We start from the raw sequence: 12,782 nt of genomic DNA on the forward strand, positions 1-12,782 counted from the left end.
CTTTTGCACTTTTAAAAGATTTATTTACAAAAGAATATTTAAATGAAGATTTCTCTTACACAGAAAGTATCCAGCTACATACAAAAACTGTCTGACTGATTATTTCAGTTATAAAAAAGAGTTCCGCAGGATTTTACGCTCTTGTTTCTAAGAATTTTTCATTGAAAAATATTACAGTACTACTCGTAAATTAGTTAAGATCGTCTGGAAAAGATTTTTTTTCTCTTGATTGCGGAATAAAATTGAAAATAACATTAGAAACTAAATGCTTCGTATGAGCAGTTTTCTTAATAAACAAAAAATCATTCAAAACTAATAAAAATTAAAGAAAAAAAAGAAAGTTTGCATAAATGTAAATGTATTGTTAATAGCCAGGTAAGTTTAAATGGCATTGGTATACTTTATGCTTATGTAAATTATTTCACGATCGACGCATCAGTTGTTAAAAAATCTTTTCTTGGGATTTTGAGTGTTGTCCAAATTGGGTTTTTAAAATTAGACTTGTATTAAAGATTATGTCTTATAATTTAAAAACATCTATTTTACATACATTTTTCAATAATGTATTTGTTTTTGTTATGTTTCCAATTTAATTTAATGTACACGTACATATTATTTTTACTTTTGATGCTTTCAACAATGTGTGTGTATGTGTGTGTGCGTGTGTGTATCGGGGTTGAGGTGGGGTTTTGTGGAAATTATTCTTGCAGGTAAGACTATGTTTTAGTTTCTGTCTGCTGTATGTGTTTGGTTGTTAATATTTATATATTAATATATATATATATATTGCGCACACAGATATCAGCATTGAAAGTCCAGCATCAATTACAGTCTAAGACCTAACTCGTTTCTTATTTTAGCCAAAGACCGGAAGACGCTAAGAGAATTGCAATCGTACCAATTTGTGTGTGTTTTAAGGTAAAAAGAGACTTGACAATATAAATAGAATTAAGTCTGCGTTACATGAGACGCCACAGTTTAGGAAATTCAAATTATTTGCTTATTGTTGGCGGCATCTTATCGGATCGAGTCGAAGTTACATTTGCACGCATTCCAAACGCGCTATAGTTATTAGATTTCTTCATCATTATTATATTTATATTGCTGATTTTAGTTGCAGGCCTGCGGCGTTGCATGATTTTCACCATCTTCAGCGGCATTGTTAACGATCTTCGGCTCACCTGCAAATGCAAAAGAGTTTATTATTATTTATTAACAGAAGACAAGAAATTCCACAACTTACCATTGTCATTGTGCTCGGACTTGTTTTCACAGTTAGCCTGCGACTCCTTCACGGGTTCTGCCAACGGCTCCGTTACAGCAGAATCAGCTGTAACAATTGGCACTTGCTTACTTACATCATTACTGGCCGGAGTTTCCTCAACTACTGTCGCATTATTCTCTGTTGTTGTGCTTTCAACTTCGCTGGCACTTGCCTCCTTCTCTGTCTCCTTCTCTGTTACGGCAGGTGCATCTTCTTTAACTTCGGTGGCCAGCTCAACATCTTTTTTATTGCTTGCTGCTGTCTCTGTTGCTGCTGATGATGCTTCAGAATTGACGGCTTGGACAACTGGGGTAACATCTTTCACAGGTGTTGTGGGATCGGCAGTTTCCGAACTGACTTTCGAACTCGCATCCACCTCCATGGGCTCAGGTGTTTGTTGCTTGGCGGGTTCAGCTTCGGTTTTTGGTTCTTCAACGCTGTCCTTTTCGTCTGATTTTTGTGATTCTTTCTTTTCCTCAACAGTTTCTGTGACAACAGCAGGTACAGAAGTATTTGAGGATGTTGTCTCAGCATCAGGCAGTTCGGTGCTTGGCTGCTGCTTCTCTTCTTCTTCATCGTCCACTTCCATGGCTGAGACAGGAGCAGATCCAGTAGCATTACTTGGTGTTTCTACGACCTTAGCTGGTTCTTCAGTTTTCTGAGGTGAATTCTTCTCGGGTGATTGCTTTCCGGGTGATTGCTTTCCAGGTGATTGCTTTCCGGGTGATTTCTTCTCAGGTGATTTCTCCTTTACATCGGGCTCTTTTGTGTTTTGTTTATCGTGGTCAACATTGTTCTGTGTTTCTTCCTTTTCAGCAGCAACTTTTTCAGAAGAGTCGGTTTGATCCTTAGATTCGACGTCCTTAGATGCGCTTTCTTTGGATTCTGTGGCCTTTGATTCGGGAGTTTCTGTATTCTTGACATCTTCTTTGCTTTTTTTCACAACTTCCTTAGACTTCTCAGCTTTCTCGACTTTCTTATCTTTCTTTACAGCGATCTTGAATATGATTTTTTAATTAGATAATGATATCAGTTAAATTATTTCGCAACTTACGTTTGCCTTTTCGGGATCAGCAGCCGCTTCCTTCTCTGATGGCTTGGATTTAACGGGTTCTGAATCTTCATCGCCGCCTATATCCAACTTGCGGGCACCACGAGCTCTTCCTCCGCTCTTTGTCGTCGCTGGCGATGTGCGCGCCTTTTTGCTCGGTGGCGGTGTAGCGGTCTCAGCGGCACGTGTAGGCGTTCCACGGGTGCTGGAGCGGGTGCGTCGTCCGCCTTCCAATTCCAAACTGCCGCCCATTGTCCGAACTAATTCCTCACTCTCTCGCTGAGCTCGCTCGATGAAAGAGCGTCGCTTGGGCGTGCGTTTCTATAATGATTGTTTACATACAACACATGAAAACATTGCACGATAATTATCAACACACTGTTGCCGCTCAAATCATTTGAGGGGAAACTTAAAGCAGCTAATTAACTAAATTGGGTGAATCCAAGTGAAACAAGCATTTACTCATCAATCCCTCTACATCCCAATTCATATTCATAACCATTTGTATTAAACGGTAAATAGAAACAAAAGCTGAAATTCAAAGTATGAATGCCCAGAAGCATATACGCTCACACACACACATTTACATGTCATGTATGACAAAGTACAGCAAACAACAAAAAGTCGAAAAGAGAACAAGAAAAATAAAAACAAACGAGAACGAGACAGACGCGCGCGCAATGTTAAAACGTGCACAAAAGAGACGGCCGATTACTTGCAGCGAGTGTACCACGCGCACATACAAAAAACAAATACACACACACACACACAGCGTATGCACGTATACACACACACTCCTACAGGGGATGTTGGGAAAAGCGCGCGCACACGAGGGCAACAAATTAACATCAACACGAATGAACGTAAACAGCGAAAATGAAATGAAATGCACCACAACTAAATATATTTATGTATTTGTGCGATTATTTTGGAAAAATACTGCGTGTCTTTGCTATACAAACACACACATAGAATTCGCACACTCTTCCAGATAATTCTGTACGCCACTGTGCGAGTGTGTAGGTAATAAGTAATAAGCGGGCTCTTATCGCACGACCCCTGGTGCTAATTGTGACTATGTCTATATACAAACATACAAAAAATGTGTATTTATGTATCAACACTTACGGGTGTCTTTTTCTCATCCGCCGCCGGTTGAATCGCAACATCATCATCATCATTGTTAGCTTTCGACTCCGCAACGGGCTCTGCTTCCGGTTTTTGTATGCTCGTTTCGTCGGACATTTTAAAATTGGTGCTGGTTTCGAATTAGCTTACAAAATACAATAACTTGTATTTTGCAATGTTTTTTTTTTGTTTTTCAAGTTGCAACGCTTCACTTCAAAGTAACGAGTTCTCTTTTACTCTCCCCTTTCCACTGGGACAACGATGCAAATTGATCTTAAGTATTAAGCAAAAAATTCAAAATAGAATTTTTTCAACCAAATTTTCAATTTGAATAGTAAAGCCCAGAAAAATTTTGCAGAGTGGCAGCCTTTAACATAATTAATGCAAGTCTTCTACACCAGTGCTGCACGGTTTAGGGGTAACAATAGCTGTTTCTGTCTAGAAACCATCTAAAATTCTTATTTTTAGTAGATTTGCACAGTTTAATTAAAAATATTAATAGCAAAACTTAACTTAATACAGATTTAAAATAGCCAGATTTCCAGCGAATAGCAATTTTAAAATATTTTTAGAAAACGTATTCCGAAAATAGCCAGATCTAGCTACAAAATAGCTAAGTTGGCAACAGTGCTTGAGAACAACGTGTTTTTTTGTTTTGTCATTTCATATTTACCCAAAAGCCGATATGGTGTCACAGGAACAAATTAAAGCTATTGGCGGAGTGCTAAACAACAAGGAGCGTCCGTTAAAGGAACGTTTCCGTGCGCTGTTCACATTAAAAAACATCGGTGGCAGCACAGCCATCGAGGCAATAAGCAAAGCATTTGATGATGACTCCGCTTTGCTCAAACATGAGCTGGCTTACTGTTTGGGACAGATGCAGGACACTCAGGCTGTAGACATTCTAACCAAAGTGCTGGAGGACACCGCCCAGGAGCCCATGGTGCGCCACGAGGCTGCCGAGGCACTGGGTGCTATTGGTCACCCAGAGGTGTTGCCAATTCTCGAGAAATACAAAGAGGATCCAGTTGTTGAAGTTGCTGAAACATGTGCCATTGCATTGGATCGTGTTCGCTGGGTGCAGAGTGGACAGCAGGTGGACGACAGCAATCCATATGCATCCGTGGATCCATCTCCACCGACAACTGGCAAGAAGAGCGTGAAGGAGCTCAAGACCATTTATTTGGATTCTACACAAAGTCTGTTTGATCGTTACCGCGCAATGTTCAGCCTAAGGAATTTGCGAACCGAAGAGAGTGTGTTGGCCATTGCAGAGGGGCTAAAGGACAAATCGGCTCTGTTCCGTCACGAAGTTGCCTTCGTATTGGGTCAGTTGCAGGAACCATGTAGCATACCACATTTGCAAGAGAATCTTGAGGATCGCCTTGAAAATGAAATGGTGCGTCATGAGTGTGCCGAGGCTCTAGGCGCCATTGCAACCGAGGAATGCATCCAGATCCTAAACAGATATGCGGATGATGACAAACGGGTTGTAAAGGAAAGCTGCGTCATCGCTCTGGACATGTGCGAGTACGAGAATAGCCCAGAGTTCCAGTACGCCGATGGATTGACCAAGCTCGATGGCACAAAGTGATTGCTAGGCTAACTAAATAATATATATTATTGTTATAAGATTTGTAAATTTTTATTGTATTTGTATTATTACTGTTGGGCTGCAACTGAGACGTATCTAATCAGCGCAACAGCGAGATAAATATTCAAACAAACGTGACTTTCTGCGCATTTTTCTTATGATGATTTCATTTTTCCAGAGAAGTGATCATTACATTGCAATCTCGAGTGAGAGACAATAATAAAATGATTGTTTGCTGACTTGCGTTCCGCCTGAGAAAATATATTCTACAACTGGATAATATTTGAATATATTATATATACTTTTTCTAAATACTATGTTTATTTTTTAGATTCAAATTTAATTGTTGCTAAAACATCTTTAATCAGCAGTTAGTATTAAATAAATATTGATAAACAGATCAGTTGTTTCTATTAAATTAGTTTGAATGGCTTAAATTTTTTTCATACATTTCACAACGCGGTCAATTTATAGCGGGCACTATCGATATTTTCCTCATTTCGATAATAATTTTAATTTGCTACCAACTTTGACAAAGTTCTACACACTGCCAGATCGGTGAATTTAACAGGGTGTTAGCCTTTCGGTCGGATGGCAACACTTGGTCCGGGTGGCCACGCTTTGTCTCTTAAGACGCATAATTTCACTTAATAAATACAAGAATTTTTAATATTGCAATTATAAAAACGCATTTAAAGTGCCGCAAAAAAGATGTGATATATTTAAAGAAAGCCAAGATTTATCAAAAACGCGATAATGTGTATTGAAAAACCGTGTGGTCAGCTAAAAAGCTGCAACAGTAGCGGAAAATAAATTACATACATACATGTGCATGAATGCACACAATCACACACGCATCGATGCATATGAATACATAATAATATATATAACATGAAATATTAAGGTTCTAAGACTTAAAAGTGCAACAAAAAGTAGTGTACCAGAAGGGCATTAAATATATGTATTTAAAATTTGTAATTTGCCAAAGTGACAACGTACATTTCTTCAACGGAATACTTATTGTGCCAAATTAAACCAGAAATTCTGTAAACCACCGCGCGTGTTTAGTTACGTATACATTTTGTATTGTAAACAAGTTACAGCGATAACACAGTAACAATGTCCAAATACGATTTTGTGCTTTATCTTGTGGCGCAGCTTATTATAGGTATGTATGTTTATTGTATGTAAATACTATTTCTCTGATTGTTGTTTGCGGGTATGCTAATGTATATACATATGTATGTGTGTATACACACAGACTGGCTGCAATTACAATCATTTCCTTTGCTTCTAATCGAAAAGCTTGACGCGTGCTTTACTGTTGTTGCTTTTTAATGCGCTTCGGTTTTATTTTTCTTTCTACTAACTATTTCTTCCACAATCCTTCATGTATCCATGTGGGTGTGGGTGTAAAAGTGTGCGTGTATGTGTGAGTACAATGATATTTCTTTGAATGAATGACGTTGCATTAGAAACTTGTTGTATGCTCGCTCGCGTGGGCGAAAATCTCCTTTAGTTGCGCGCAGCTCTTTCGCTCTTGTGCGTTCCCTTTGCTTCTCTTTCTTTTCTTTTCTTTTCTTTTCTTTTTTGTTTTATTTTTTTTTTGTTCAACAAGCGCCACTTTAAACTCGTCCCCTTTCAATCTGCATAATGTGCATGCTTATGTATCTACTTTACTACAAAGCGTGCTATCACATTCACACGCATCTGCATGTGTGTGAGTGAGTGCATGTGTGTATGAGATGCATCTGTGCACAGATCCGATTACCCAGGCACAGTGGAATAGAGTCTCTTAAATCTCCGCTAGTTTGAAAAAGTTAAAAGATTTTTCTAATTGAGAAAGAATTACAAAATTTGTTTGTAATATTCTTGAAATGGATGTTAAATTAATGTTAATTTCATTGAAATTTTATTTTTTATTTGAAATTGGTGTAATATAAAAACTAGAAGGAACTTTAAAAGATAAGTCCGAATTTTTCACGAGCTATGAAAAGATACAAAGGGAATATTTATATAAAAGCGGGACCTAAAAATAACAGTTATGGGGCCAAAATTTAACTAATAATAAAAATCTAATCAAAATCAATATGATACAGTAAAATGGATATCAAAATCTTAGAGAATCTTCTATTCACAAGTTTTATTTACAAATAATGAATAAAATTTTTAATTAAAAGCATTAATAATACTTAATATTTTAAATTTTAAGTAAAAGTTTATATTGAAAATATAATTGAATATATGTCGAGCTTTTGAATTTCCATTGGTAATTCGCATTTGACATATTCATTTGGTACCACTGTGCGCTTTGGTAAATGCAAACTCACACGTGGATTTGCGCGCGAATCGCGCTCACACACATGCAATTGCATATGCATACATAAACGCACACACACACACATATAGTTGCAGTTGCATTGGGGTTACAAGGCGCACTCAAAGGCTCGGGTGGCCAGTGAAGCTAATTTTGTATGGTCCTCTGCATGAATTGGGGTTGCGTACAGTTTGCTTTGGGGCTGAAAGTTCTGCATTTGCTGCTTTCAATGGCAGCACTTCAATAAGCAGAGTCCCTAACTAAGCCCATTTGGGATCGGGATTGGGATTAGGGTCGTTGGTCCGAGGTTCGTGGTAAGTGTGGTAGATACATGATATATTTACAAAGGCAACCACCTATTTGAGCTCCCCTGGCGCATTAAAGCGACTTATTTACTATTCAACCATTTAAATATATCACTAACTTGCTTTAATTTATATACAGGCTGCAATTTGCTGCAACTGGCCGATGGCGCAATTCTGCCCGATGGCCATAACATTAACTGCGAGCATTATGATGAGAAGGATTGCAATTCGGGCAAGGATTGCACCACCACCATTGAGCATTGCCAGGTGGAGGGGGACAAATTCCCCAGCTGTTATGCATTATGGAGCGCCGACGAACTGACGGGTATGTAATATAGTTGCATTCTCTAGAAGTACTCCTTGCACTTGCAACAATTTTGAATTTGTTTTTATTTCTGCTTTTCTTAATTTGCTGCAGGCATCAAGAAAATCAAGATGAAGGGCTGCTTTACGGAGATGCACGAGTGCAACCAGACCGATTGCGTTACAAGCGCTGATCCGCGCCAGGGAAACATACATTTCTGTTGCTGCAAGGGCTCCATGTGCAATTCTAACCATCGGTGGATACCGACCACCACAGAGTCAACAACTCAAGGTACGAATGCGAATACGTCTCCGTCTCCGTCTCAAGCTGCACTGTTTACCCCAATTTTGACAAAGCATATTTTTTTATATTTATTTTATATTTATTTTTTGTATTGCATCTTCAAGTTGCGAGGGTGGCCTACCTTAGCGTGCCACAAACAACGCGACCCTTGCAACGTTTTTTCGTGTTAACGAACTCTCCATACGAAGAGTGGAGTTTGCCTCGTTTAACTCTCAGCTGCCGCGTGTGTTGCGATTTCCCCATGCAACTGCCACTGTCACTGCCTCAGCATAATTCAGCCCCAGCGCACGTTCTTGCCTCTAATATTTTCTTTTGCTTCATTTTTTTCCTTTTTGTTTTTGATTTTTTTTTTTTAATTTTATTTTGAACTGGGGTTGCCTTTGCCATTTGCTTGCTTTGCGCCTTTTGTGCATCAGCAATTTCTTGTTTTGTTTTTCCTTCTCTTTTATTTTATGTTTTATGCTTAGCTCCCCTTTTATCACTGTGCAAAAAGATATACATGTACAAGCATATAAAGAGATGCCAAATTGGGGACGAACTTTCGTTTTTTCATTTTTCGTTTTGTCCAGAGTCAACCCTGTGCCAACTACAGGTGCCACTTGAGATGTTGTTCACCTGTAGCAAGCGCTTAAAGAGCTTACATATGTGCACGAACATACATGTGTAAGGAATATGTTTATACGTTGACATTTCGCGATATCAGTAACATGTGAAGCAAAATTTTCTTTTGTATTTATATAAAATTATTAGTATTATTAGTATAGTGATTATTAATATTAATTAAATATTTATTTTTTATTAATTATTTTAATCAAGATGTTTTTTTGGGATGTTTTTTTAATTTTTTAAAATAATTTATAACAATACCATAACTTTCACTTGCAGTGCCCAAGGAGAAGACGCAAGATAACAACAATGTGATTTATTATATCATTGGCGCTTCGTTATTTGCTGTACTTGTGGTCGTATTGATATTTTGCCTGGCCTTTTATCGGCGTCGCAAGCAAGCACATTTTAATGAGATACCCACGGTAAGTTGCAGCTGCTTAGCTTCACTGCATTTAAGTTCAAATTTAAATAATATACATTTTTTACTTTATTAGAATGAGGCTGAAATAACAAACTCATCGCCGCTACTTAGCAATCGACCCATACAACTGCTGGAACAAAAGGCAAGCGGTCGTTTTGGCGATGTGTGGCAGGCAAAGCTGCACGGTCAGGATGTGGCCGTGAAAATCTTTCGCATGCAGGAAAAGGAATCGTGGACTACTGAGAATGATATTTACAAATTGCCACGTATGCGACATCCAAATATTTTGGAGTTTTTGGGCGTTGAGAAGCATTTAGATAAGCCGGAGTATTGGCTGATATCCACATATCAGCACAATGGTTCACTATGCGATTATCTAAAGTCGCATACGATTACCTGGTTGGAACTGTGCCGCATCGCCGAGTCCATGGCAAATGGATTGGCGCACTTGCATGAGGAGATACTGGGCAACAAGGCAGAGGGTCTAAAGCCTTCAATAGCACACCGTGACTTTAAGTCGAAGAATGTTTTGCTCAAAGGCGATTTGACGGCTTGCATTGCGGACTTTGGACTGGCCATGATCTTTCAGCCGGGCAAACCATGTGGCGATACTCACGGCCAGGTGGGAACACGTCGTTATATGGCTCCAGAAGTGCTCGAGGGTGCCATTAATTTCAATCGAGATGCCTTTTTGCGTATCGATGTCTATGCTTGTGGATTGGTACTGTGGGAAATGGTTTCACGTTGCGAAGTCGTTGGACCAGTGGGCGAGTATCAACTTCCATTCGAGGCAGAACTTGGTCAGCGACCCACACTCGATGAGGTGCAAGAAAGCGTTGTTATGAAAAAGTTGCGTCCACATTTGCTCAGCACTTGGCGCACTCATCCGGTAAGAAATGAATGACATTCACGTATTGTAGACTGTACTATTAACTGATTGCAATTGTTTTGCAGGGACTCAGCATATTTTGCGATACAATGGAGGAGTGCTGGGATCACGATGCCGAGGCACGTCTTAGCTCCTCCTGTGTGATGGAGCGCTTTGCACAACTTAACAAGTATCCGACAACGCAGCTGCTCATCAAGAATCACACCAACATTGAAGATGCAAAGGAGACCACAAATTGCTTATAGAATCGGTACTAAATCACAGCTAACGCCCGTGAGCTGTGATTTGAGCCAATCCCAAACATTGATACAATTTTTTAGTTTTTGAATTCAATATCTTAGTTTTACATTTATATTGTGCGTAGGCAGCTTTTAGCATATACAGAAAGTGTATTGTGCTGCAATTATCCGCACATTGGCAGCTGCCATTCATTCATATTTACACTCGACCCTGACCCCATTTAGACATTAGCTTAGCTTAAGCTAAACAAAGAACAAAGTGTTAAATGTAATCTAGGCTAGAGAGATTTGAAATTTTTCAAACTATCTTGCCTGGGCAATTGGAAAATGGATAAGTCCAAAATTCACTAGATGCTCAAACATATTGAATGCCTATGTTTGTAGTTCACTTCACATTAACTTCATTGACTGATATCTATACATAAATTTGTTTTATTAATTCTTGTTTTAGTTTGCTTAATTATTGCCCAGAATATTAACATTGGTAACCCTGTAAGATGTTAAATTATTTGCCAAGCCCAGCCATTCTCGTTGATGTCCTTTTCATTTAAGAGTTGACAAACTTCTCGATAGCGTATTTAACAGTTAAGTTTAAAATTTAAATCTATTTTAATGCTTATTATGTATTTACACGTATCGTTTTATAATTTCTTGCACACAAGTGTGCTTTAATGTTGTAATTTGAATAAATACTTTATAAGGTTTCATTTGAGATTTTATATTTATTTGCTTATGTTATTATTGTAGTGTAGTGCCAATATATTCATATGACCATACACGCACTTATATACACAAATTTGATATAAAACATACACTCACACACAAACAAGTATATACAAGCGTATAAAACGGTTTATACATATGTAATTCTACTGAACAGTACAAGAAACACCTGAAGTTTTCAAATGAAAGTTTCTTTTAAATGAATATTATCTTTAAGCGCATATACGATATACCCTACGATACATACCCACACTCTACATACACATCGAAACTTACGATAACAGACTTAGCAGACTTATAAAGCACATGCTGCGATTCATTCAACGCATTCAAAATTAAGTAAATCAACAAAAAGTACATTAAGTATACTACGAAATAGGTATGTTAAATATTGTTACTTTCATATAACCGTGTACATATTGCATGTCTTGGACAACGTTAGATGTAGTGGTAATAATATGATTGGCAATTCAGCAGCTCGTGATTGAAATGATTGGATGTGATGGTGATAGGATTGATTGAAGTCGGATATGTATTTGATATGGCATCTGAATCAGGCGTATTAATGTTTCATACCGACATTTAAAATTCAAAAATACGTACATACATATATATATATATATAAATATTCGTATATTGTTTTACTCTATATGATATAAAATTGATAAGTTTAAAAAAATTATGCAAATATTCGTATATCATTCTATCAATCAATAATGTTTTCTAAATTTCAATTTAATATAGAAGGCGATACAAAATTATATCAAACTTATACCGCTCTGTTCCACATTATGATTACGAGCAATCGACTCTAAAATTATATACGGAATAGGGCCAAATACTTACAGTAATCTATAGCTGTTTGAATAATATGAAAATGGCGAACAGAAACAAATACGTGAAATTTACGATACAAACAAAGCTTCATTACCTGATTTTAATTCTGAGCTACTTACACAAATAATTTTATATGCAACACGATGAAAATAGAAATAATTTTGTTACATTTTTTTTAAAATATTATTTAAAAGGTGCTGGAAATACATAGAAACAATAATAATAAAGTGGTTGAATTATATAAGTATTATCATAAATGAAATGAAAGCAAATGAAAACAGTATTCAAATTCAGAACACAATCAAAAAACAAACAATAATTTGTGCATCAGAGTAGTTTGTTACATATCAGATGGCTATGGATAGAAATGAACGATAAACCGTATTTCACCACTCAAATAGTTGAAATGCATAAAAACAATTTCAAAATGTATTGTATAATCGAATTTCTTACAACTTTTTATACAGTTATACAAGCAGTCCAACTCGCGTTTACATAAATACATACATATAATAGTGGCAGATTGATGGAACCGTAATCATAATTGAAATACTGTTCGTTAACAGAACTTACCATCAAAGTTTTATAAACAATTAAAATGGTAATCACATTCGATCGCAAAGTCATGTTAATAAATAATATACTGATATTAAGAGTTCTATAATAAAAATAATAATAAAATAAATGCTCATTAAGCGTTTGAAATAAATATTGAATGGGATTTTTTGTGAATCATACATTTTGGGACTACAATTTTAAGTAATCGATAACAGGTCATTGAGGGTAATTGTAAATGAT

The 12,782-nt window shown here is 37.1% G+C and overlaps 3 protein-coding genes across 4 annotated transcripts; 2 read left to right on the forward strand and 1 right to left on the reverse strand.

The window, feature by feature from the left end:
• Position 1: 1 nt before the first annotated feature.
• Positions 2-3,712, reverse strand: LOC117789425 (muscle M-line assembly protein unc-89). Of its 2 annotated transcripts, none has more exons than XM_034628449.1 (4): positions 3,444-3,712; positions 2,325-2,636; positions 1,244-2,261; positions 2-1,181 (listed from the first exon to the last, which is right to left on the reverse strand). In XM_034628449.1, exons 1-4 carry the CDS (start codon positions 3,558-3,560, stop codon positions 1,111-1,113), a joined length of 1,518 nt encoding a protein of 505 aa, XP_034484340.1. In that variant the 5' UTR covers positions 3,561-3,712; the 3' UTR covers positions 2-1,110. The 2 variants fall into 2 exon arrangements, with proteins under 2 accessions (XP_034484340.1, XP_034484339.1); XM_034628448.1 differs by having other exon boundaries at positions 2,319-2,636.
• Positions 3,713-4,097: 385 nt separating this feature from the next.
• LOC117792028 (deoxyhypusine hydroxylase) lies at positions 4,098-5,175 on the forward strand. Its single transcript, XM_034631983.1, has one exon. The coding sequence runs from the start codon at positions 4,129-4,131 to the stop codon at positions 5,035-5,037; it is 909 nt and encodes a 302-aa protein (XP_034487874.1). The 5' UTR covers positions 4,098-4,128; the 3' UTR covers positions 5,038-5,175.
• Positions 5,176-5,614: 439 nt separating this feature from the next.
• Positions 5,615-11,148, forward strand: LOC117793005 (activin receptor type-2A). Its single transcript, XM_034633371.1, has 6 exons — positions 5,615-6,205; positions 7,799-7,984; positions 8,078-8,254; positions 9,152-9,297; positions 9,370-10,185; positions 10,251-11,148. Exons 1-6 carry the CDS (start codon positions 6,157-6,159, stop codon positions 10,428-10,430), a joined length of 1,554 nt encoding a protein of 517 aa, XP_034489262.1. The 5' UTR covers positions 5,615-6,156; the 3' UTR covers positions 10,431-11,148.
• The last annotated feature ends 1,634 nt before the right edge of the window (positions 11,149-12,782 follow it).

The sequence above is a fragment of the Drosophila innubila genome (genome assembly GCF_004354385.1).
Source record: "Drosophila innubila isolate TH190305 chromosome 3R unlocalized genomic scaffold, UK_Dinn_1.0 2_E_3R, whole genome shotgun sequence".
In the NCBI taxonomy this organism is placed as follows: Eukaryota; Metazoa; Arthropoda; class Insecta; order Diptera; family Drosophilidae; genus Drosophila; species Drosophila innubila.